We start from the raw sequence: 23,175 nt of genomic DNA on the forward strand, positions 1-23,175 counted from the left end.
ACATGGTCGAACCAGACCATAAAACTGTCTCAGGCACTAAAGAAAAAGTGGCCCGCAGTTGTGAATGGATATTCATTAATTTTGTCACAGACTGTTTGAATAGTACCCACGAGGGTATTTTCTGTTCTGACCATTTATTCAGCAACAATGGTCAAAACTACTAGCTGCATAGTGAAGTAACTCAAACTGGCCCACATTGGCCAAAAAAGTGGCCTATTTTGACTGGCCTACACTAGCATTTTGCTTTTTTGGTATGGGCATCATCCTATTGCCCTATAGGGTCCGAGCCTGGCAGATCATCATCCATGATGGGCGAGTGGCTGTCCCCCCAGTGGCCCCCTCACCCGTGTGTGTGTGTGTGTGTCCCCCCGTGTGTGTGTGCGCGTGTCCATGTGCGCCCCCGTGTCCGGCTGATTTTGGGGGGTGGAGGTGGGAAGGAGGGTTGTACAACAGAGGCATTTTAAAAATGCCTTTGTTGCACAATCCCCCTGCCCACCTGCCAAAATCGGCTCTCATTCTGTGGCACTGTGGAGCCCAGGGATGGTATTTTCTTTTACTGGATATCGATTATAGATGTCCAGTCAACTACCATGCTTTCCCTCTTGGACTCCCAGCGCCAATTGCAAACTGTTTGGCTTTTTACCAATTTTCTTGTTAAAGTATGCTCTAAAATGCAACATTTTAACCCATTATAATTGACGGGTGGAAAACCCCTCACAAACCCCCATTGATTGGTCCAGGTCCCTCGCTGCGCTCAGTCGCTATGTCATTTTCTGGGGACTTATTTATGCCCTTCCACTTAAAAATTTCACCAGCTCCCACTGACCCTCAGACTGTGTTGGGAACGTGGCGGGGGGGAGCCCAGGGACTGTGGTGTGAGCAGGGTGGGCGAGAGCACTTGTGTAGTGGTGGGGGCAGGGTGGGGAGAGCCCAGGGTCTGTGATGAGTGGGGAGAGCACAGGGACTGGGTAGGGGTGGGATGAGAGAGCCCAGCGACTGATGGGAGCAGATGGGGGAGCCCAGGGACTATACTGGGAGGAGGGTGCTGTGATGGTGCGCAATAGTTCATAGCCATTTGTACATACTTTCCATTTGGCATTTTTGGGGGGGCCCGGCCTACCCAAATTGTGCTCCAAATTTTGCTTCAAGTTTGAAGACCAATGCCTTAACCTATATTATACGAACACAAATGAGGGGGAGTGTCCCGAAAGCAGTGATGGAGAGGGACTCTGAACTAAACAAAACAATAGGGTCCACACTGCTATGGATTCAATTAGGAAATTACTTAGATGATGACTTATTTAATGGGTGTACCAAAACGGTATCACTGAACCAACAAATTTAGGCTACAGCAGACTCTGAAAGCAATCAGGGTAGTCTCATGGTAAACAAAATAAACATATTTATTTTACATAAAAAATCATAGAAAGAAAAGAGGGCAGTCTTGTAAACAAATAAATACACTGGTCTGTAGTTAAACAGTTGAACATTAACGCACAGAAACAAAAACAATGGTCTTACTTCAGATAATACCAAACAATATAGACTGAAAAAAAAAAACAAAATGCCAATTCTAAGTGATGACCTGAAATAAGCCAACACTCTGAGATTTGGCTTGTATTCAGCCAACACTCAAATTATTCAAATTGTTCGGAGTTTGGCAAGGTTAAATTGTTCTTAGTTATTCTTTAAGTTGACAGGTCTGCCTACGTGTAGTGTCATTGCATAAAAAGTGACAAAAACATCAAATTAAATAGACATCTTAAACACGTTTCGGCAAAAGAGCCACCTGTCTGGCAAATGATTCCATGAAATGATTAAAGTTGCCTTCCTCGGGGCGAGAAAACACACAACATTTGGACCCTGTGGGGAAGCAGACATGAACATAATAAATAATGTGCCTTGGAATGGATCCTAAGGTCGTGAGGTAACATGAGGTAACAACAAATGGAATTGCTTTGGTAAACCTGTAGACAAATTGAATGTGTGTGAATATTCTTAATGACTAGAAAGGGGGAATAGTTGATAGCACTTGAATAATCATGGACCAGTGAAAAATGGCGGCCGCCTACCTTTAGAACAAGATTACTTTTGAAAACAGCTTGAGGTTATTAATGGTGCTTGAAGTGGAGGGAAAAGAGCCTCATGCCTTCAAAGGAGCGCAATAGAAACTGTCTCTGCAGTAAAAAGGCAAAAAGACGTGAATGAGTAAATATGCCTTGAATCAGTCAAAATAAATAAAATAAAATGAAATAAACTAAATAAAGTGAGCTCGGTGAGGTCGAGTGCGGGTCAAGCCTGAAGAGGAAGTTAAAAATAAAATTAAACTGGAAGCCTTCTTACCGCTGTTTGGCAAACTTCTCAAGGACAGTCAGTCGATCCGACTCTGCAGAGAGCTCGAATGCGTGTGCAGCCTGGTTAAAGGGACAGAAGGAAGGAGGACGGTGGCTGCAAGGCTGCCTCTCATTGGACCGCGTCAATCGGGAGCCAGGAAAGGCACGCAACTGACGTGCCTCCTTACGTTGTGGATTGGATTGGTTAATGCTGCCCAGCCTCTATGGGACTGACATGCAAACTAACAGGCCCGCACCCGACGTACCTCCTACGTTGAGGATTCGATTGCTTTCAGGCTGCCAGGCCTCAATAGGGCTGACAGTTACGTTTGTCATCTGGCGTGAGAGCTGTTCTAAGTAAGGAAGGCTAAAAACTCTTGGCGCCAAATGAGTAGGTTTCTTAAAGTAGATTAAGCGTCCTAGAGGTTGGATTTAAAGGTATACTGAAGGGATAATTGATAACTGGTACAAATGGGCGCACCGTGCGGCACAAATGGGCGAGAAGGCTCCGGATTCCAGTAATGATCCTGAACGTATGCCGCCTAGTCCCGATTCGGAGGGGCTCAGTGAAAAATGTATATATGAAAAAGGGAGTTGATTGAGATCGAGAAATCGCGCGCAACAAATGAAGAAAAAAATAACAATAATAGGGCAGAGCAGGCGAGCGAATAGATCACTGGTCAAACGTTGAAAGTGCTGAAACTCAAGGAATGGGAGTCAGCAGGGGCAATATAAGCATCCAGAGTGGAAAATCAAATCAGGGATGCAAAACTGCAGGAATGTAGAGATGCAAGAGGCAGAAAAAACAAATAAGCAGGTGGGGTAGGCAAATGCTAGATGGCAACCGACTGCAGTGGGAATGGCCTCAGCCGTCTATTGTTGATGTGAATGGAAAGTCACATCCGCAGAGAGCCTAAAGTGTCGGACACAAAGGGAAAGAAGAAGAAGAAGCAGAAGATGTGCTCAGGAAATGGGGGAAAAATCCTCATTTAACCCATTAATGTGGGTAGATGGGCGATAAATCCATTGTGCTTCCTTCTGAAGAAGACAACGAGACACATTGGGTGTAATTTTGACTACATCTAGAATCCACCACAAAATATCATTGGCAGAATGCTGTAGTTCAATGTAATGGTTTACAAGAGGCACAGATTCCGTCCTGCACCGAATTCTGGAACGATGTTCAGAAATCCTAATATGGACTGGACGAGAAGTTTGTCCAACATATCGAAGGCCACAAGGACATTGGATGCAGTACACTACTTGTTTAGTTTTGCAGTTGTCATGGACGAAGTGTCCAAGTTCTGGACCCAATCTTAAACTCCTTGAGTTTTCTTGTAAATTGACAGACTGAGCAAGATCCATACGGGAAGTGACCAACAGTTGTTCTTAGGTCCCAGAGACCCATTCTCGGCATGTCTTTCTTAAAATTAGAATGTAAATGTTTTTGGCCCTTTTCAAGGCAAACCTCGGCAATGGTGTGTCGGGCAAACTAAGTTTTACAATAGGCCAATATTTTGAGATCACTTTTTTGATCTGGAAGGTTTGTGGTCCAGGGGTTATGACACACGTCATTTTGGCACTGTCAGTGCCAGGTGAAGAGTCAGTGGCAGGTTTCGGGGAGAGCAATATATCTCCGTCAGTGAAACGCGCCCTCTTTTTGGCTTTGTTAATCAGTCCTTTTGGGTAACCTCTTTCAATAAGATGGGTGCTCAAATTTTCAGATTGTTCATAAAAATCATTCAGATTGGAGCAGTTTCTCCGAATGCGGAGAAACTGTCCATATGGTAAGTTATCATGGAGATGGCGTGGGTGGTTACTGGAATAGTGCAACAAGGTGTTGCGGGCACTTGTTTTGCGATACAGAGAGCATTTCAATTTACCTGATTCATCTTTAATGACCAGGTCTAAAAAGCAATTTGTTTGGTGTTAAATTCCATTGTAAACTTGATGTTGGTATCTAAATTGTTCAACCAGTTTAGAAAAAGCACGACGTCTGACTCAGACCCAGTCCAGATGATAATGATATCATCTACGTACCTCTTCCATTTGGTTATGTAGTGGCGGAAGGGGTTGGTAATAGATGGAATGTGTTGTGATTCGAATTTGGACATAAAGATTATAGCTAAACTTGGGGCAAATGCTGCCCCCATCGCTGTACCCTTCGTCTGCAGATAAAATTGACCATTGAATTCAAAGTCGTTTTTATTTAATGCTATGGTCATGAGTTCCAAAATGAAATTATGTGGGACTCGATCCTGTGTATCATGTTCCGTGAGGAGTTCTCGCATACAGTCAATTGCCTGATCTTGGGGTATACTAGTATACAGGGACCGAATGTCCATTGTTACTAGTCTGAGATGATTGGTCAAAGTCAAGATTCTCAAAAATCGTGATTGTGTGAGTCGTGTTCCTAAGATAAGTTTCAGTGCGAACGCTGATGGGTTTCAAAAAAGTGTCGATAAATTTGTACAGAGGCTCAAGTATGGACCCACAGCCAGACACTATTGGTTTCCCAGGTGGTTTCTCTATGTTTTTATGTATCTTAGGGAGTGCATACATTGTTGGTATATTATACACAAAGTATACTGGTTATAACTAGCTATTAGACAGCGTATAGTTATGTACCAATATGTCATTTACTTAACTTGAAATACATAGTGTCTTTCTTAAATCTTAATTGGGTTTTGCGATCACCCTGAATTGCTTGGTGCATTCTAAAATTATTTAGTGTTCATACCTATCATTGATTAGCTTGGGGCCCCTCCAGAAAGTATGAGCTGTTTTACTAGCTCTGAACTTAGTTCTAAAAAGTAATGTTATAAGGTTTATACTTGTAACGGTTACATGTCTCGGGAGGATAGCTCGGGGGCAACGTGCCCGCCTTGGAAACAAGCCGACGCAGAGCAACACAGGTTTGATCCCCGGGTTCACGCTTAGAAACCTCTTGGTATTAAGCGCGTTATAAATGACCTATCATGTCATGTCTTTATATCGAGGTAATATATAACAAATGCCCATATATTGAATCTTTTAGCTAGAAAACTTTTATAGTGGATGCATTTTTCTTTTTTTTCTTTTTTTGCAAACCCCCATTTCCCACCCCTAAAAACCCATCTCGACCGTTTCCAAAAAATATTCTTTACCCAACCCTAAATACATTAACCATAAAGGTTTTCAAGATAAAAGATTCAATATATGGGAGTTCAGTATATATGATTCGATATTAACACTGTATACCCTTGTAACAGGGTTGGTTTATTATGTGATTTCTAGAGCCGAGTGTCACTAAATGACTGACAGGGTCTACTACCCTTGAATTACTGATTGTATTCTAAAAGTATATATAGCCTGGTTTTACTCCTCAAGAATAGCTGACATCCAGTCTGAATGTGTTGTAGGTTTGACTCGCCTTGACTGTATAGGGCATTCTTAATAAGGTTCTACTTTGGGTTGTAACCCATAAGTATTGAGTTGTTCTTTATAATTGTTTATACTTACCTTTCCCAAGATTTACCTTAGTCTACTTGTATTTGAACCCTTTATTTTTACATTACATAGTGTTTGTGTTTCTCTGGACCAAATGTATGCTACAAATTCTTTGTCCCAAGCTACAGCTCTTTCTCCCTCCAAAGATATGCATGGCTTCTATGGCCATGCTACCAACATTCTCAGGTGCTACTGCCTTCAACTAAGAGAGGAGCTTATGCATTCCCTCGGATATGGTTTTTAAGACGTCTTGGTAGAACTTTAAAAAAAACGTACTAACAGCTGTTAAGTATAGTAATCTACAAATTAGATGGACTAACTCTCTGGTTGGTCAAAGGATTGCGAACATGGCAGCAGTAGAGACCATGGGGGTTTGGGGGGGTGGGGGAGCAGAAGATTGTAGCTGGCTCCCAAAAACCCTCTTGCTTGAAAAACCATCAGAATGCAAGGCTTGGAGGGGGGTTTTGAACCCACCACCTAGAAGTGTTGATTTTTTCTGTTATCTCTTGGAATGTGAGTATAGCTACCCAGCTTTTTAGCTAACTGGATTTAGGAACTATCCTGCGTGTGCACCCAGTGGTTTTGCTGCAGGAAGTGTGGTGCCCTACAGAGTAGAAATTCATGGCCACAGAATTTTCCAGCAACTCTCTATGTGCATTAACAGGAGGGGTGGAAGAGGGGCAGGCGGGGGACACGCCCATCAAGAGGTTTGATTTATAGCTGTTAATACCGGGTTCATGGGTGGCTCAGTTGAAGTCCACAAGAACTACTATGGTATCCTAGCAGTTACATTTTCCAGTGAGGACAGGTGACCATTCCAGTAGATTGATGGCATTGTTTAACATATACTGGAACCCTCATACCTCCTTGGGCACCTTCTTGGGTCAAATGAGTGAAGTAATGTAACAACTTTTAGGTGAAGGAGACCACTGTGATATATACCATTGGAGGCAATTTCAATACAGTATGTGGAAACTGAGCAGCGGCCTCACTCTACATTTGTAAGTAAGGTTGGGAAATCCCTTTATGGTATGACATGGCAGTTGTTGATGGATTCCTGGGGTCTATCGGTACTTAATGATAATTTCAGAGAAAATTTGAATATTGAATACACTTGGACTAATTGTCACGTATCCTCCTGTATTGAATACATCCTAGTGTCCCAACAGTATTCTTTTGGAATGTAGTGCTTTCCGTCTGGACAAAACATTGTGATCATTGCATGCTGACGGCAAATTTTAATATCAAGTCTAGTATCTGTTTCGTAGAAATGTTGATTGGTTTAGACATTAACCCCAACAGGAATGTGATTGCCTGGCATTTGTTTAATGTGGAGAAATATAATGTTTACATAAACACTTTTTATTTTAACACCACGTATGAAGAGGGGCAGGAAATGCTGCAGGTAAAGAGTTTTATTTCTTTTAGTAGTAATCATCTAAGTGAGTTGCCTTTTTGTAAATCCAGGCCTTGTGAAAAGAAAACATTTCTATGATCCACTTGTAGTCACTAGGAAAGAACTAAAAATACACTTTAAAACTGAGCACATCAACAGATTCTGTAGCTGAAAAACTGATCAAACACGTAAGCTCGGGCAACAATATAATAACTGGATGAAAAGTCACAGGTATACATTAGCCCAGCAAGAGAGCGCAAATATGCTGTGTGCACTGCTGAAAGAGCTCCAGTAACTTTTGGTCCCATATAGTACAATGAATAAGGTGGAGACCATAAGGTCACACATTAGAAAGATTTTATGGTCAAGAGCCTCAAGCCCAAACGGTCTGAGTAATGTTTTTATGCATGCTCCGGATACTTGAGCGACTGTTTTATGCATTGCATTCTAAGATATAATTGCTAAAAGGAAAACCTCTGGCTCTTGGAAGTTGTTGTAAATGGTTCCAATATACAAGAAAGGGGACAATGTGTCCCAAGAGCTATCGGCAGATAGCGTTATTGGATGCTGACAGTAAGCTATTTGCTGCCTTGGTTCTGGAAGAGCTTGATCTGGACTTTTGACCAGATGTTTGGGTTCAGAAAAGGGCATAGCACTACATTAACCCACTAACTGCTGAGGGTTTTCCCTCCCCATGCTGAGGCCTTTTTTGGAGATGTTGGTATGTTGGCATTCAATCCCTTGTAATTTCTTTTATACAAGTGATATCCTGGCAAAATGTGCACCCTTTTCTTCCCACATGTAGGCAGTCGTAACGCCACCAAGGTTTTGTGGTTTGCTGTAGTGGGCTATTAGAAAATATCAAAAAAGTGACATGTTTTGTGTGTGTTCAGAAAATGACAATAAGATGTGCAAAGAATCCTGTGGTTTGTTTCTTGTAAGAGCTATGAACAAAATGTTTGTAGTTCTGAATTTGCCATTTTCCAAGCTTTCAAGATCAGGTTGAGTGGAAACAAAAAAAAATATTTTTCATAAGTGTACCTTCAGTTTTGTGAGAGGTAGGGGATATTTTTGTTCTCCCTTTTTTAAATGGACATGCTTGCACAGAATGGAAGAGGGTAGGGAAGCTGAATGGGAACACAGAAAAGCATTTATTTCTGAAAAGTAGATACAAATCCAAGATATTGATATTTTATTTCTATCCCGCTCGTACACGTGATTCAGAGCGCGAAAAGGCAAGGTAGGGGAACAGAGGAGAACAAAACAGCGATCTTACCAGGCCTAGTGACATTGAGAACACGCAAGTGCATGGGAGTGGGGTAGGGGAAAAGTGCATGGAAGGGGGGGAGAAGTGGAAAAGCAACAAACAGTGGTAGTGCAGGAAGCAATTTGCAAGTGCTAGGTTTAAGGCAGCAGACAGGGTAGGTCTGATAAGTGCAGGAAGAAAAAGGGTTGGGCTGTATGGGTACAGATCCAGACCCCAGTGCAAGGGGTGGCCCGGAGGCAGTGCGGGAGGGTGGCAGGGTGAGCAGGTACCTGGACCCAGAGGACAGAGGGTGGCCAGGTGCACAGTGCCAAGAGAGAACAGATCAGCAGGGGAGAGGGGGAGCGAAGGTAGAAGAAAAGAGGATGGTCTTGAAGTGCTTCCGGAACCGGAGATGGTTCTCCAAGTCTGAGTGGCAGGGAGGCTGTTCCAGAGGCAGGCCCCAGCCGAAGGCTGAGATCTACCCCAAGCTCATTTCTTTGAAAAACGACTGACCCTGAGGGAGTTAGAGTAGCGAAGAGCTCGAGGGGAGGTATTTGCAGAGGGATCGCTGAAGGGATTTTGGTCCCAGGCACCAGAAAGCCTTGTGGACAAGGCATAGGGTTTTGATTTTAATCCTTGCACCCACTGGGAGCCAATTGAGAGATTTCAGAGCTGCAGAGATACGTTCCCAGGGCTTGAGGCCAAGGACAAGTCTCGCAGTCCTGTTCTGGATTAGTTGCAGAGGGCGGAGAGTAGAGGCAGGTAGATTTAGAAAGAGGCTGTTAAAATAGTCCAACTTGGAGAGAACCAGAGCTTGGGATACCATGAGCTTCTGGGGGAAGGGGAAGGAGAGGAAGGGCAGAATACCTCTGAGGAAGTGCAGTAGGAAATTTGACTTTATAGAGACCTCAGAGATGTGTGGGAGAAGGAAAGGGTGGAGTCAAAGATGACCCCTAGGTTCTTAGCCTCGCAGGTGTGGGTAGGAGGAGGGCCAGGGGAAGCCGGCCAGAGAGTGAGGGAAAAGGATGGTGAAGTGCCGATGAGGAGGATCTCAGTCTTGCTGGCATTCAGACAAAGATCATTGGCGGCACACCAACCTTGAATGGCAGTTAGGCAATCCGAGATGGGAGAGGAGGTGGCATAGGGCAGCTGAAAATGAGTGTCGTCCGCAATAGCACTGGAAATTTGAGCAGAAAATGGCAATGCAGTGGGCGAGAGTTGCCAGGTATTGGTTGAAAAGCCAGGGCGAGAGGTTAGACCCCTGGGGAACACCACAGGTAGCGAGGAAGATAGATGACAGGAAGGACCCAAGTTGGACCTGGGAGGGTCGATCTGAGAGGAAAGAGGTCAGCCAGGTCAGAGCCTGATCAGTGATGATCTGGTTTTCACAGAGCCGGTTGAGCAGGATGGTATGGTTGACCGTGTCAAAGGCAGACGAGAGATCGAGAAGGGTGAGGACAGAGGGAATGTTGGAGTCAAGGTTGGAGAGCAGATCTTCACAGATGTTCAGGAGAGCAGTTTCCATGCTTCTGGCAGCTCTGAAGCAAGAGTGGTGGTAATGGATACAGCCAACACAATTGTAATGAAGGTTAAGCTGAGAGATGGCCAACTTTTCCGGGAGTTTTCCCAGAAAGGGAGTAATGGAAATTGGGCGATAGTTAGCTGGACAAAAAGGATCGACCGTGGGTTTCTTGAGAAGAGGATGCATAAGGGAGTGCTTCAGAGGGGAGGGGAAGGATCCTGAGGCAAAGGAGTGGTTGCAAAAATCAGCAATGGCCGGAGCAAGGTTGTCAATTTGGTCCTTTATGGTTTTAGAGGAACAGGGATGAACCTGTTTTGATGAGGCTTTCATAGATTGGACTTGTCTAGTGACCTCGTCAGGGGAGAAAAGAGGAAAGGACTAGAAGTTCAGTAAGGGGTCATTGGCACAGATCAGGCAAGAGCTATTTACCCATAATTCCAGTAATTTGCCATACAAATTGTAAAAATAACTGGAAAAAATAAGTAGGTGCTGGACATGTTTGCATTTGTAAGGTAATGGCTTCCATGAATATTCAGTAAAGCAATGCACTGCTACATTTCCCCCACTCTTCTTGTTAGGTAATCACACATTTTTCGTAATGTTTCACAAAACGAGCGATACCACAACCCAAAAACCAAGCCATGGTACATAGTATTTTTATGCTGACGGCCTAAAGTGACCTACTTAGCATTTGAAACAAATGCAAACCAATGTGGTGAAGAATGGCCAGCATACATTTTGGTGAAAGACCGCAGGCTGACCTTTTGAAGGATAGGTGACTTGCGCAGTTCACACAAGAGTGCAGTGCCTAAAGCAGCGACTTAATATAGGGCACATTTGGGATTGGAAGGGTGGTTTAACAAAGTGCAGTGGGAAATGTAAGAAAACATTACAACCAAGAGAAAACAATGAATGCCCTACCTTTCCATATTCCCACAGGTGTTCCGATGAAAACAGCAAGTCACATGTGTGGGTGCACTGACCGGGTGCAAAGGGAAAAGGCTAAGCCACTGGTACACCAAACGCCCTGTGAAGACCAAATCTATGCTCTTTTTGGCCTTGTGGACAGCCCACAGATTTGGGCTATTAAGGATAACCATGAACCCCCATGCCTTTCTGAAAAGAAGACGCCTGTGGGAATTCTAAAAGACATCACTTCATTAATTGCACTGAATTCCTTACCAAGAATCCACTGCAAAGTTGTAAATGTGACAAATGCGTTCCCATGTTCACAGAGATGTCCCAACGAAAACCAAACCTCACCTGCATGTGTGTGCTTACCTGGGCAGAAAAGAAGCCCAGGTAAGCGCCCCTGGCCAGAGCACCAGGACGTCCTGGGATGCTACCCCCAGCCCCAGCCTTGGGCATCTGCTATGCACGTGGGCCGACCGTACCCAAGCCCACCAGCGTTCTTGGTGAGCCTGGGCGGGGGCCCCCATAACTCCCTGGAAGGAAAATCTGTAGTCTAGCCAGAGCTCCAGGACGGCCTGAGGTATCCCATGTGGGTCGGCGGTCCCAGGGAGCTGGGCCGTGGTCCCCGTCCCTCCCTGGAGGGAAATGCTGTAATGAGGCTGGGTCAGAGCTCCAGGACAGCCGAGGGTGCTTCCCCGGCCTTGGGCAGCTGCCTCCCATGTGGTTTGACGGTCCCCAAGCCCAGTGGCTACCATTCCCTCCCTTGAGAGTAAAGCTGTAACGCGTCTGGGCCAGAGCTCCAGGACGGCCATATCAAATTGTACAATGTAGGAGTAGATTGGCAGGCTATGTTGCCTATCTGCCCACATGGAGGGCAGAAATTGCATGCCCCATCCCTTTTGGGTCCAGAGAGGGAGAGGGCCGCTTAGCTGCTAAGTGGCCCCCCTCACCTAAAAGGAATCCCTGGGGATCTAGTAGCCATTACTGTTCCCTGGGAGTGTCAAAATGGTGGAAAATACCCCCAATTATGCCCCCAAAGGAAGCAATTAGGATTTGCACCTCCTTGGTGTGTTTCCTGGGAGCGCTGGCCCACAGGCACAGGGCCAGTCCCCGGTTACCCCTAAAATTGCCTTCTGTATACATTGGTATGCTGTTTTGTCTTCCTTGGAGGCAAATCGGTGCAAAACAGCACCCATCTGCCCCTGAAGCAGGCAAAACAACTTTGTGCCACCTTTTGTGGCAATTTTTGGGGTGGATCCTCGAGGATCCTCAACCAGCAATCTGCTTGTGTGAGGGCTCGTTGGAAAAGGAGAGTCTCTCCTTTCCAACAAGCCCTCCCAAAAGTGGGCTAACAATGCCCAGGCAGTGCACAAAAGTGTGTCTGCCAAATTGGCATGCTGAAGCCGAAAGTCTTTAGCATGGCATTTTCATTTCTTCATTATGTCGGCAGACGTAGCTTGCGCTGAAAGGTTTCTAGAATAAGCCTTCTTCAGAAGGGAGCAATATAAAAGCAACACACAAATACACTTCAAAACTACACACTCTTATATTGTATGTAAATATTGTATGTAAATAAGTGCTCTGTAAAGCGCTTTGGATTAAGGCGCTATATAAATAACACATCATTAAATCAGTAAAGGCCCTTTTGGGATGGCCCAAAGTCACAACCTACACCCTCCGGTGACTTCAATAGCTAGGGTGCTGGGGACATTAATATCTTACTGTTTGCATTTAGAATACTCTTAGAACTTGGTCAATGGAAAAGGTTATAAGAACAAACAAGAGACAACAAATATTCTTAAGCAGGCAAATACTTTTGGATCCCCTAACCCGAGTCATTCAGTATTACAGGTTAAGCCAAGCCAAAGTCGATGGGAAAAGGTTTATATGAGTTGAAGCACTTCTACTAGGTAAGTAGAAAAAGTCTTTGCACAATGTTTTAGAAGTCTTTGAAGAAAAGAAGAATCAATGTAGGGCCACCTGTTTAGACTTGTGAGTAGTAGAAGATTCAAGCAACCCAATAAGAGGTAAATTCTCTCAGACTTTACAGTACCTTTGGATTGAAGAAAAAGTGCAGCAGATGAAGCCTGTTTGTGTGCAGCTCTGCAATCTCACTGTTCCTGGGCCTCAGTCGTGGGGACAAGAGGGAGGACTTGACTGGTGCACTGCAGTGGGACGGTCACCGCTCGCAATTGGCAATTCTCAATTCTCAAACAAGTGACACTGCAGTTTCTGGCTGTTGAGATGGACTCTCCTTGCATCTGGGGTGCACCACTCAGTGCTGCGAGTCCAGTGGATCTTCCTGGAGGTCTTGGCCAACTTAAAAGCAACACACACAATCTGGTGTTCCTCTCCCTGGCATTTTGGTTTCCAGCAGCAACTCGGTGGAAATGCAACCAGGTCAGAGAGAATGTCCAGGTGGCTTACTTTGGAGTTGATTGGTCCCACCAACTCAAAGGAAGAAGTCGTCCTTGCGGGGGCTTCTCTGTTGATACGAATTTGTAGTTTCAGCACAACAGCAGGGCTTCACCGGGCAAACCAACGGTCCAGGAGTTGCGGCAGGCGTCCTCTTCAAGTTCTTCTTCGGTCCCTTCTTCCAGTGGTCGACTCTGCCTTCCAAGCAAAAAGCCTCGCCTTTATTCAGTTCTCTCCCATTCATTCCAGCCTAACTGTCGGTCACCCAGCAGGGTGGCTGTACTTGCCGGACAGTCAGCTGGCCAATCATTACAAAGTGCATTTGGGTCTCCTAGGGAACTAAGCACAGGGAGTTTCGGGCACCTCCCTCACTTCCTGCCCCCATCAGACACCCTGGAGCCAGAGGTGGGCTTCACTCGTGAATCCTGCCAAAGGGAAAGCGAACAAAGGGACCAAAACTGGTTTGGCGCACAGAGTAAATCTCAAGAAGGACCTTTCCACAAAGAAATGGCGAAAAAAGAAGACGGGCCATTTTGGCAAAAATGGCACCCTTGGGTGCTTTACTGCAGCTGCGAACGCAGCCCGCGGCAAATGCACACCACGGTAGTTGAAAGTAAACCACTGCCACCAGCCAATCAGTGAGGAATGGGTAACATAAAATTGTTACATGAGAAGCTATACAAAGGGGATACTAAGTAACCCCTCCAGCACCCTATTGTAAAATAGTGTGTGCTGGGTCTAGAAAATTACAAATGTAAGTAAAGTCAATTTCACTTTACTGCTCTGGGAAACAGTGGTTTATCCCAGAGAAGGTATTTAAACCTTGGTGAAATCTGAAAGACTTCCCTGTGGTGCCACTGCACTGAAGGTACTGTGTGACACAATGTAAAAGATGATTTCCTATGGAGTTGGTAAGACTCCACAACCAAAAAAAACAGTGTTTAAAAATCACATTAAAATACATGAGAGATTGGGGGGAAAAAGGGTATCGCACTCTCCAGTTTAAAAAATCGCGATTTGTGTGAGGTGCTCTGTTTTTCTTGCCACAATTTTTGCACTCTTGGATATTTGTTTTATGAAATTCTGAATGTTAGATTTGTGGCCCTTGTATGAGGCTACTTATTAATTTAGCAAGGTAATTTGTGTTCTATTTTGTATTTTCATGTTTTTGTACACCACAAATCCTTGTCTGAAATACTAACACAAGTTTTGCTGTTTTTAGGATGAAATCGAATCTCTGGAGAAAGAAGTGGAAGAGCTGAAAGGAAAGAATTTGAGCCTAGAATCGCAACTGAAAATTGCCCTTGACCCTCAGTCATTAAATACCCCAAATGAAAATGAAGCAAAAGAAAATCCAGATCCGGAGAAGGGTGCTGTTGATCCCAAAGCCTTGGAAGATTGGACTAAAAAGCTCAAAGCTTCTAATGTGATAACTGTGAAAATCAGGGACGATATGGAGAAGTTAAAGGAGGTAATTTGTATGCTCTGCTAAAGATGTGCTGAATTCAATCCATTAATATTAATTGAATAGTCTAAATCTCCAATTTTGTTGTTGTAGTACGTCGAGCCAGATTTTTCTTTTTCATTGAGTGGTGATTTGCTCTATGGCATTTGAAGCGAGCTAGTCCCATTTTTGTTTTGTATGCATACATTTTAGTTCTGTATTCAGTGTCTTGGGAGAGGTGATTTTTTTTCAGAGATTTGAGGAATTTTATTATCCTTTACAAATAGTGAGTTCCAAATTCCAAAATCAACTACTAAAGATTTTCCTCAGATGGAAACATTCTTGAAGCAGAAGCGTTTCAAGCTCTGCTGAGGAACTGCTGTGTTGATTGGTAATAAATGGGTTAATGGAAGTCTCCAGATACATTGATTTGGGGTTGTAATTAATTTTATGGAATGCTAATTGCAGACGTTTACTTTGGAATCTTCTTCAGGATGGAACATTTTTATATTTGGGGCATTCAGTTACTGTGATGCTGCATTTTGTTTTTTTTCATTACGTCCAGTCCCCTTTCCTCCATACTTGTGGGTCATTCTGTCCTTCGGGACAGGACCCAGCACCTTTGTTAAAAAGCATAAAACATCCGGTGAGAGGTGGTGTTTCAACGCGTTCCTCCAACACATTTGCAGCTCTTCATCGACGAGAAAAAGAAACGCAAATGGAGTTCTTTACTTTTCAGGGCACCACTGCCAAGGGACTCCTTCCCAGGGTCTTCCAGGACCAGGAGGGGCTCAAGTAGGTCTTCCACCACTTCATCCTCTGCCTTCCCCAATAGAAAAAACATTGGGCCTGAGGCGCCACATGCAGTGGATCAGTCTTCTGCTCCCGCTTCACTGGATGAACAGCCCCACTGTATTAGAGCATTTCATGACCGGGTGCTGGACATGATGGCCCTGCTTGACATTCCAGTACCCGAGGCCCCTGCTCCGCGGGAGGGGGTGCTTTCTGGAGCCTTTACTCTGGAGCGCACCAGCCTTTTCCTCCAGAAGACCGTCTTTGCTGAGGCCCGCAAGGTCTCAGAAAAACCTCATTCCGGGCAGCATCTCAACACGAGGATTGACGCTCGATACAAGCTTTATACACATGAGGACATATCTTTGTTGGCTTGTCAGCTCCCATCGTCCACTGTAGTGGCAGCAGCCACTGTCCTGTCCAAACTGGCCTCTACATCCTCCACTACAGTGGCCCAAATCCTCTCCAGGGAGGACAAACTGTTTGACGCCATCGTCAAGAAAGTCTTTTCCAATTCGGTGCTCCAACTTCGTTAGGCTAACACCAAGCTTATCCTGGCGGCGGCCAATGTCAAGCTGTGGAGGAAGCTAGCCGATTTCCAGGAATGTATTCCTGCGAATAAGCTAGAGGATTTGAAAGCTGGATTGTCCGTCGCCAGAGTGTTGGCACAGGATCTACTGGATGCTGCGGCACACCATGTAGATGCCTTCGCTCGAGGCCTTATGGTCGGGGTTGACATCTCTTGCCAAGCTGGCTCCATGCTACGAAGTTCTCAAAGGAAGTGCAGGACATGATGCTGGATCTTCCTTTTGATGGAAACGAGTTGTTCCATTCCTCCACGGATGAGGAACTCCTGAAGACTAAGTTGAGTACTCAAACAGCTAAGTCTTTATCGGTCCTGGCGAAAGCTCCAGCTAAGGCCCCTTATACACAGGACAGGGTGCCAAACTCCATCCTTCTCTGGGTTCAGGGGTTTTCAGGATCTCCGTGCAAGCCAATCTGAAGCTCCGGTTGGTGGGCCCCACCGCAAATGGCAACGGCAAGGTGGCCGGTTTTTCTCTCGGCCGTCAGCCTCCTCTCCAGGGACAGGTAGTCTTCCTGCCGACAAATCATCCAAATTATATTTTTTTGTCGGTCGCACGAGACTCCGGTGGGAGGACGAATTTCGTCTCATCTGGAGGCATGGCAGACCATCACCGAAGACTGATACATTTTGTCAATCGCTCGGGCGGGCTTCCGCTACCCCACCGTTTAACCCTCCCTTCCAACAAACTGGGTCGCCCTTCCTCAGAGCCGAGGTACAGAAACTTCTAGACCTCAGAGCAGTGGAGTCTGTTCCCCTAAGGGAGCAAGGGAAGGGCTACTACTCCCGTCTGCTCAGCGCCCAAACCCAATCAGGCTGGCCTGCGCACTATCCTCGATCTTTCCCAGTTCAATCTTTCTCTTCCCCAAGAGAAATTCAAGATGATCAGGCCTTGCCAGATAGTCCTGTCTTAGAAAGGGTGATTGGTTCAGCGTGGTAGACCTCCAGGATGCGTACATGCACATTCAGATTTTGAGCCTGCATCAAAAATATCTGTGGTTCTCCGTGGGAGCGGAGCACTTCCAAGTTTCGTGTACTCCTTTTCGGTCTCTGCTCGGCGCAGCATGTCTTTACGAAGATGCCGGTCATCGCAGCTTTCCTCAGGATGCAGGGGGTTCATGTATATTCATACTTGGACGATTGGCTCCTGCGCAGTCCTTGCCCACAGACGGCATTGACCAATCTTTAGTCCCTCCTTCAGCTCCTGCATCTTGGGCTGTTGGTGAATTGGGGGAAATCGTCCAGAACGGTCTCTCAAGACCTGATTTTCCTTAGTTTCTGTTGGAATACAGTCAGTACAAGGGTGTTTCTAACAACGGACAGGATTGCAGACCTATCGACCACATGGCAGCTCTTCCTCCAGTCCTCGCACATGACAGCCTGGTGGTTCCAAAGACTTCTGGGTCTCATGGCCTCTTGTGTGCTAGCTCTACCTCTTGCACATCTGAAGATGAGGTGCACCCAGCTAGCTCTTTGGGGCTGCTGGTCTCGGGCATCGGATCTGGATTCCAAGATAATTCCAGTTCCATCCAGCAGGACAGCAGATCTACAATGGTGGTCCTCGACCAACAACCTTTCATTGTGGGCCTGCTTCCAGGAGCCCTGCCCTCAAGTGGCAGTTACTACAGAGTCCTCCCTTCTGGGGTGGGAAGCGACGCTGCGTCACCTCGAAGTTTTCGACCTGTGGATGCCTCAGGACAGGCAGTTTCATATCAATTACCTGGAACTCCTGACCATGTTCCTGGCGCTCAAAGCTTTTCAACTGTCTATCACCAACAGGGTAGTCCGTATTCGCACAGACATGTTTACATCAACACGCAGGGCGGCACCAAGTTACCTCTCCTTGTGGACCTGGCCATACACATTTGGGACTGGGCCATTCAGCACAAGGTCTGGCTCCAGGCTGTACACATCCCAGTTCATATCAATGTAACTGCAGATTCACTCAGTCGTCAGCCATTTACAAGTGGGAAATCAACAGCAATGTGTCCCCTCCAACATTTTCCATCAATGGGGCACTCCAGAGGTGGACCTCTTTGCAACTTCTACAAACCGTAAACTTCCCCCTTTATGCATCCAGGGATGGGCTCGGAGCGTCCTCCTTGGGAGACACCTTGGAGATTCCGTGGGACAGCATATGCCTTCCCTCCATTGCCACGGATTCATCGGTCACTGCAAGCTCAGGACTGCATCAAACTTCACTCTCCTGTTCATAGCTCCTTGGTGGGCAGCCAGATTCTGGTTTTCGGAACTACAGCATCTGTCGATTCTTCGCCCGATCAGTTTGCCGCTGATACCCGACATTCACCAGAGCGATCACCAGCTGTGGCACCCTTCCTTGGCGGCCTGGTGCCCAAGTTTAGATCTTTAACGCTCTTTAATCTGTTCGAGGACAATATGCGCATTATCCAAGCAGCTAGGAAGCCTTCTACGAGGGAAAAAAATAGGAGCAAATGGCTCTGTTTTTGCCACTGGTGCTTAGCTAACCAGCTCGACCCCAGACATGCTACGGTCAACACTGTTCTATTCTTTGTGTCTCACCTCGCAGCTTTTGGCATTCATGTTCTCTCTTGCAGAACTTATTTATCTGCCATTGCGGCCTACCTGTCCACAGACAGCTGTTTCTTCTCATTGACTAATGCAGTCTTCAAAAGGCATTTTGCGGGACTCCATCTCTTGCCGCCGGTGCGCACTCCTCATCCCAAGTGGGATTTAAATGTGGTCCTCACCGCTTTATGCCATAAGCCGCTTGAACCCATGGCCACTACTGATCTTGAGTACCTTTCTTAGAAGGTTGCTTTTCTGATAGCCATAACATCCGCAAGGCGAGTAAGCAAACTCAAGCGCTTTCGGTGGAACACCCGTTCCTCACTTTCCACAAGGATAAAGTTGCCTTCCTTCCTTCCTTCCTTCCTTCCTTCCTTCCTTCCTTCCTTCCTTCCTTCCTTCCTTCCTTCCTTCCTTCCTTCCTTCCTTCCTTCCTTCCTTCCTTCCTTCCTTCCTTCCTTCCTTCCTTCCTTCCTTCCTGGAACGGGGGAACTCAGAAGCTCCTCACAACTCTATGTTACGTTTGGTGACCCTAAAGGGAAACCAGCATCCATAGAATCCTTTTCCCGTTGGAGTGCCTTGTGCATTTCAGAGGCCTGTAAGATCCAAGGCCTTCAACCACCTAAGGGCATCCATGCTCATCTAGTCCCCGGCAAAGCAGCTGCTGTTGCCTTCCAAAAGTATGTTCCTTGGCAGTCCATTGCCAAGGCGGCTACGTGGGCCTCCCCATCAGTTTTCTGCAAGCATTTACTGCTTAGACCTGAGCTCCAGGGTTAATGCCCAGTTTGCCCAGGTTGTCCTCAAAAACAGGTTACAGTGAAGGGATTTTCCATCCACCCTTACTACCTCTGGTTGTGCTTGGGAATCTCCCACAATTATGGAGTAAAATGGACGGGACATAGGAGTATATCTAAGTTATTCACTGTAGTGACTACCTTACTCCTAGTCCATAGTCCCCTTTCTCCGGACGGGATTATGGCCATGTGCTGTGGCCCAGCGTAAAAATAAAAGGACAAAAATAAGAATGTTGATGATTTTTGACAAGTGCTCTGTCCCAAAAGACTGAATGTCCCACAAGTATGGAGGAAAGGGGACTAGGAGTAAGATAGTCACTACAGTGAGTAATTTAGTTATATTTTCTCATGTTTGCGACTTGTGGCCCGCTACGACAGGGAAGGAGTTCTTTCATTCTCTACAGAACATATGAGGAGAGGTCTGTTGTGGAGTTGGAGCCTTTCGATATTCCTGGTGAAACACCTGAAGTTCCTGAGATTGTCTTTTCTGAGGACAGTCAGATGGAGGATCTGCGTCAGTATTTACATGCCGCCAGTGGTCTTGACGCATCTCCTGAGATGGAGTTTGGCAGGCCAGAGCGTGGGGCTTATGCTGAATCATCCTATAGCCGGTTGATCTCGAGAGTTATGGAGTACCTATGGTGGTCCGGCCCTCCAGTTGAATTCGACCAGGATGACATTTTAGATCAGGGTCCGTCCACTCACCCAGTGTTGCCTTTTCACATGGCGTTACAGAAAAGGGTGGCTGCTACTTGGAACACCCCGGAGTCTCTTCCGGCAGTCAACAAGTCATTGACTAAGAAATACCGCCCATCCAGTAGCGACCCCAGCTACCTATCCACACACCCCTCTCCTGAGAGTTTGGTGGTTCAGGTGGCCACGGCAACCTCGAGGCAGGCGAAGTACCCTACCATCCATCCTGATGGGGATGACAAGTGCTTTGATGGATGGGCACGCAGAGAGCCTTGAGTGGTTGCAGACCTCCAAAGCAGCTGCTAAATCTTTGGTCGCAGCTGTGCATCAACCTCCGCCTTTTCGTCCTAGGGGACAGCAGTGGAGGGGTGGTTCTTTTCGTTACTACTCCTCTTTTGGTAGAGCGAGAGGACATGTCAGTCACAGGGGCCAATGTAAAGTTCCTTGTGGTGGATGGGGAGGAAAAGGTGCCAAAGCTGCTCAAGCAGCTGCCTCTTTGACTTCAGGCGCTGCCGCAGCTGTTCAAAAACAGCTATGAGGCCAGGTCTCATTGTTCACCGGTTGGGGGCAGACTGTCTCAGCCTCTCGAAGAGTGGCGAGCCATTACTTCAGATGCATGGGTTCTGGAAACAATAGTCCACGGCTACTGCCTACCCTTCCTGAGTCGGCCTCACTACAATCCACCGGGGAAGCTCTCCTTTAAGTTTTTTGGATCCGCTCCTTGTGCAGGAAATCTTGACCCTGCTGGAGAAAGGCGCTATAGAACTGGTGTCTGTGGTGGAGAGGAACAAGTGCTGGTATTCACCATATTTTTTGGTTCACAAGAAAGACGGAGGGCTGAGACCCATCTTGCGTTGGGTTTCTTGAACAAGTTCCTCAGGAAGGACAAGTTCAAGATGGTCACTCTTTCTCAGGTCCTTCAGGCCCTTCGACTTCAGGATTGGTTGGTGTCATTGGACCTACAGGATGCTTATTTTCATGTGCCGATCCATCAAAAGCACAGAAAATACCTAGATTTGCTGTTGGCAAATCGCACTTTCAGTTTCGGGTCCTATCATTCGCGTTCACCTCCACCTGAGCGTCTTCACCAAGCTCATGGTAGTGGTGGCAGCGTATCTCAGGAGGTGGGGGGGGGGGGGGGTTCACGTCTACCCCTAACTGGATGATTGGCTGATCAGTGCACATTCTCCGGAACAAGCCTTGGCTTATCTAGAAGTCACCTGCCACTCCCTTCATGAACTGGGCTTCTCCCTCGATTACAAGAAGTCCCACATGACGCCTTCCCAGTAGCTCTGCCCTTTGGGGAACCCGTCAAGTGGATCTGTTCGCGACCGGTGCAAACCGGAAGTGCAAGACATATTGCTCAAGGGAAGTTCCTCAGAGAAGAACTTTAGGGGACGCGTTCATCGTGGATTGGTCATTCCCACCGATCCCCGTCATTCCTCATGTTCTAAGGAGGTTGCAGAGGTTCGGGTCCTGCATGATCTAATTGCTCCGGATTGGGTCAGTGGAGTGTGGTACCCGAGCCTTCTATTAATGTCCATCTGTCCTGCATGCCGTCTTCCCCAAAGAGAGATCTCTCTCTCTCTCTCACACTCTCTCACACTCTCACACTCTCACGTTGCGGTTGTCGAGTTCTCCATCCAGAGGTCCAGATTCTCAACCTTCACGCATGGTTTCTGAAAGGTTGAGAGATAATTATTGGGACCTCCTGGATTACTTGATGAAGGTGGTGCTTTCGGCTAGGCGTCCGGCAACCAAATCCCTGTACCGTTGCCATAAGTTTTGCGACTGGTGCAGAGGACACAATATCGATCCTTTTCAGTGTTCCATTCCGATGGTTCTTGCTTTCTTTGGCCCACAAGGGTCTTCAAGTGGGTACCATTAAAGTTTACCTGGCAGCGCTATCTATTTTCAAGCGCTCGTCTGAAGAATGTTCTTATTTTAAGATTCCTTTGATTACTCAGTTTCTAAAAGGGCTAACTGTGTTCCCACCACCCCCTTTTCAGGTGCCGGTTTGGGATTTGAATTTAGTCTTGAAAGTCTTGATGGGTGCTTCGTTTGAACCTTTGCACTCTTGTCCTTTGAGACTATTGATCTTCAAGACGGTTTTCTTGATTGCAGTTACATCTGCTCGAAGATAGCAGGCACTTTCGTCTAAGCCACCCTTTACTTTGTTCCACAACGCTGAGGTAGGTTTTTCCTTCCTACCTAAGGTAGTGTCTGAGTTTCATTTGAGCCAGAAGGTAGTACTTCCTGCTTTCTATCCTCCTCCTCATCCTAGTAAGGAAGAGGAGAGACTCCATAGGTTGAACCCTAGGATGTCCACTGGACACTGATTGGGCCAGGCTGTTACCAAACAGACCTTGTCCAGGTGGATTATCCTCACTATTGCTGAATGTTATAGATTGGCTGGCAAGGACCCTCCTGAGGGTTTGCGAGCTCACTCCACCAGGGGAGTTCCTGTTAAGAACATTTGTCATGCTACAACCATCCACACCTTTGTCCAGCATTACTCCCTGGATACTTTCCATGGTCAAGATATGGCCTTTGGTAAAGCAGTGCTTTATTCTGCCATCTGATTGGAGGAAGGAGAAGTATTTAGATATAACCAATCACTGATACTGCTTTGGGAGTCTGTCAAAGATGTGGAATACGTTGGTGGACACAATCCATTTGAAGGATAAGTTACTTACCAACTTGTAACGTTCTTTCGACTGGATGTTCCTCCAATGTATTCCTCATCGCCCTCCCAGCCTGCCCCTCTGAAGAATGTCCTATGCTATTGCAACTTGCGTTCTCACAAGGCTATGTGCAGTCAAGGATGCATTGTATGCGGGTATGTTGCAATTTGTGGAGGGGAAAAAACACGAACTGATGCTACGGGCGCCACGCGTCCTACTTACAACATCCAATGACATCACCCTTGATGGAGGCCTTCGAGGGACATCGACCTGACGCCATCGACGCAGGACGCCCTCTGCCGAAAGATTTCGGAAGAAGCACAAA

At 46.3% G+C, this 23,175-nt stretch overlaps 1 protein-coding gene across 2 annotated transcripts in view; it reads left to right on the plus strand.

Annotated features, from left to right (window-relative positions):
• The window catches only part of OBI1 (ORC ubiquitin ligase 1), a 292,444-nt gene that overhangs the window by 155,811 nt on the left and 113,458 nt on the right, over positions 1 to 23,175 (plus strand). For both annotated transcript variants that reach the window (XM_069639353.1, XM_069639354.1), the window contains exon 4: positions 14,536 to 14,784. In XM_069639353.1, the coding sequence (XP_069495454.1) occupies positions 14,536 to 14,784 (249 nt within the window). The remainder of the gene's footprint in view (positions 1 to 14,535; positions 14,785 to 23,175) is intronic.

Source organism: Ambystoma mexicanum, chromosome 7q (assembly GCF_040938575.1).
Source record: "Ambystoma mexicanum isolate Mex_15411 chromosome 7q, UKY_AmexF1_1, whole genome shotgun sequence".
Classification (NCBI taxonomy): domain Eukaryota; kingdom Metazoa; phylum Chordata; class Amphibia; order Caudata; family Ambystomatidae; genus Ambystoma; species Ambystoma mexicanum.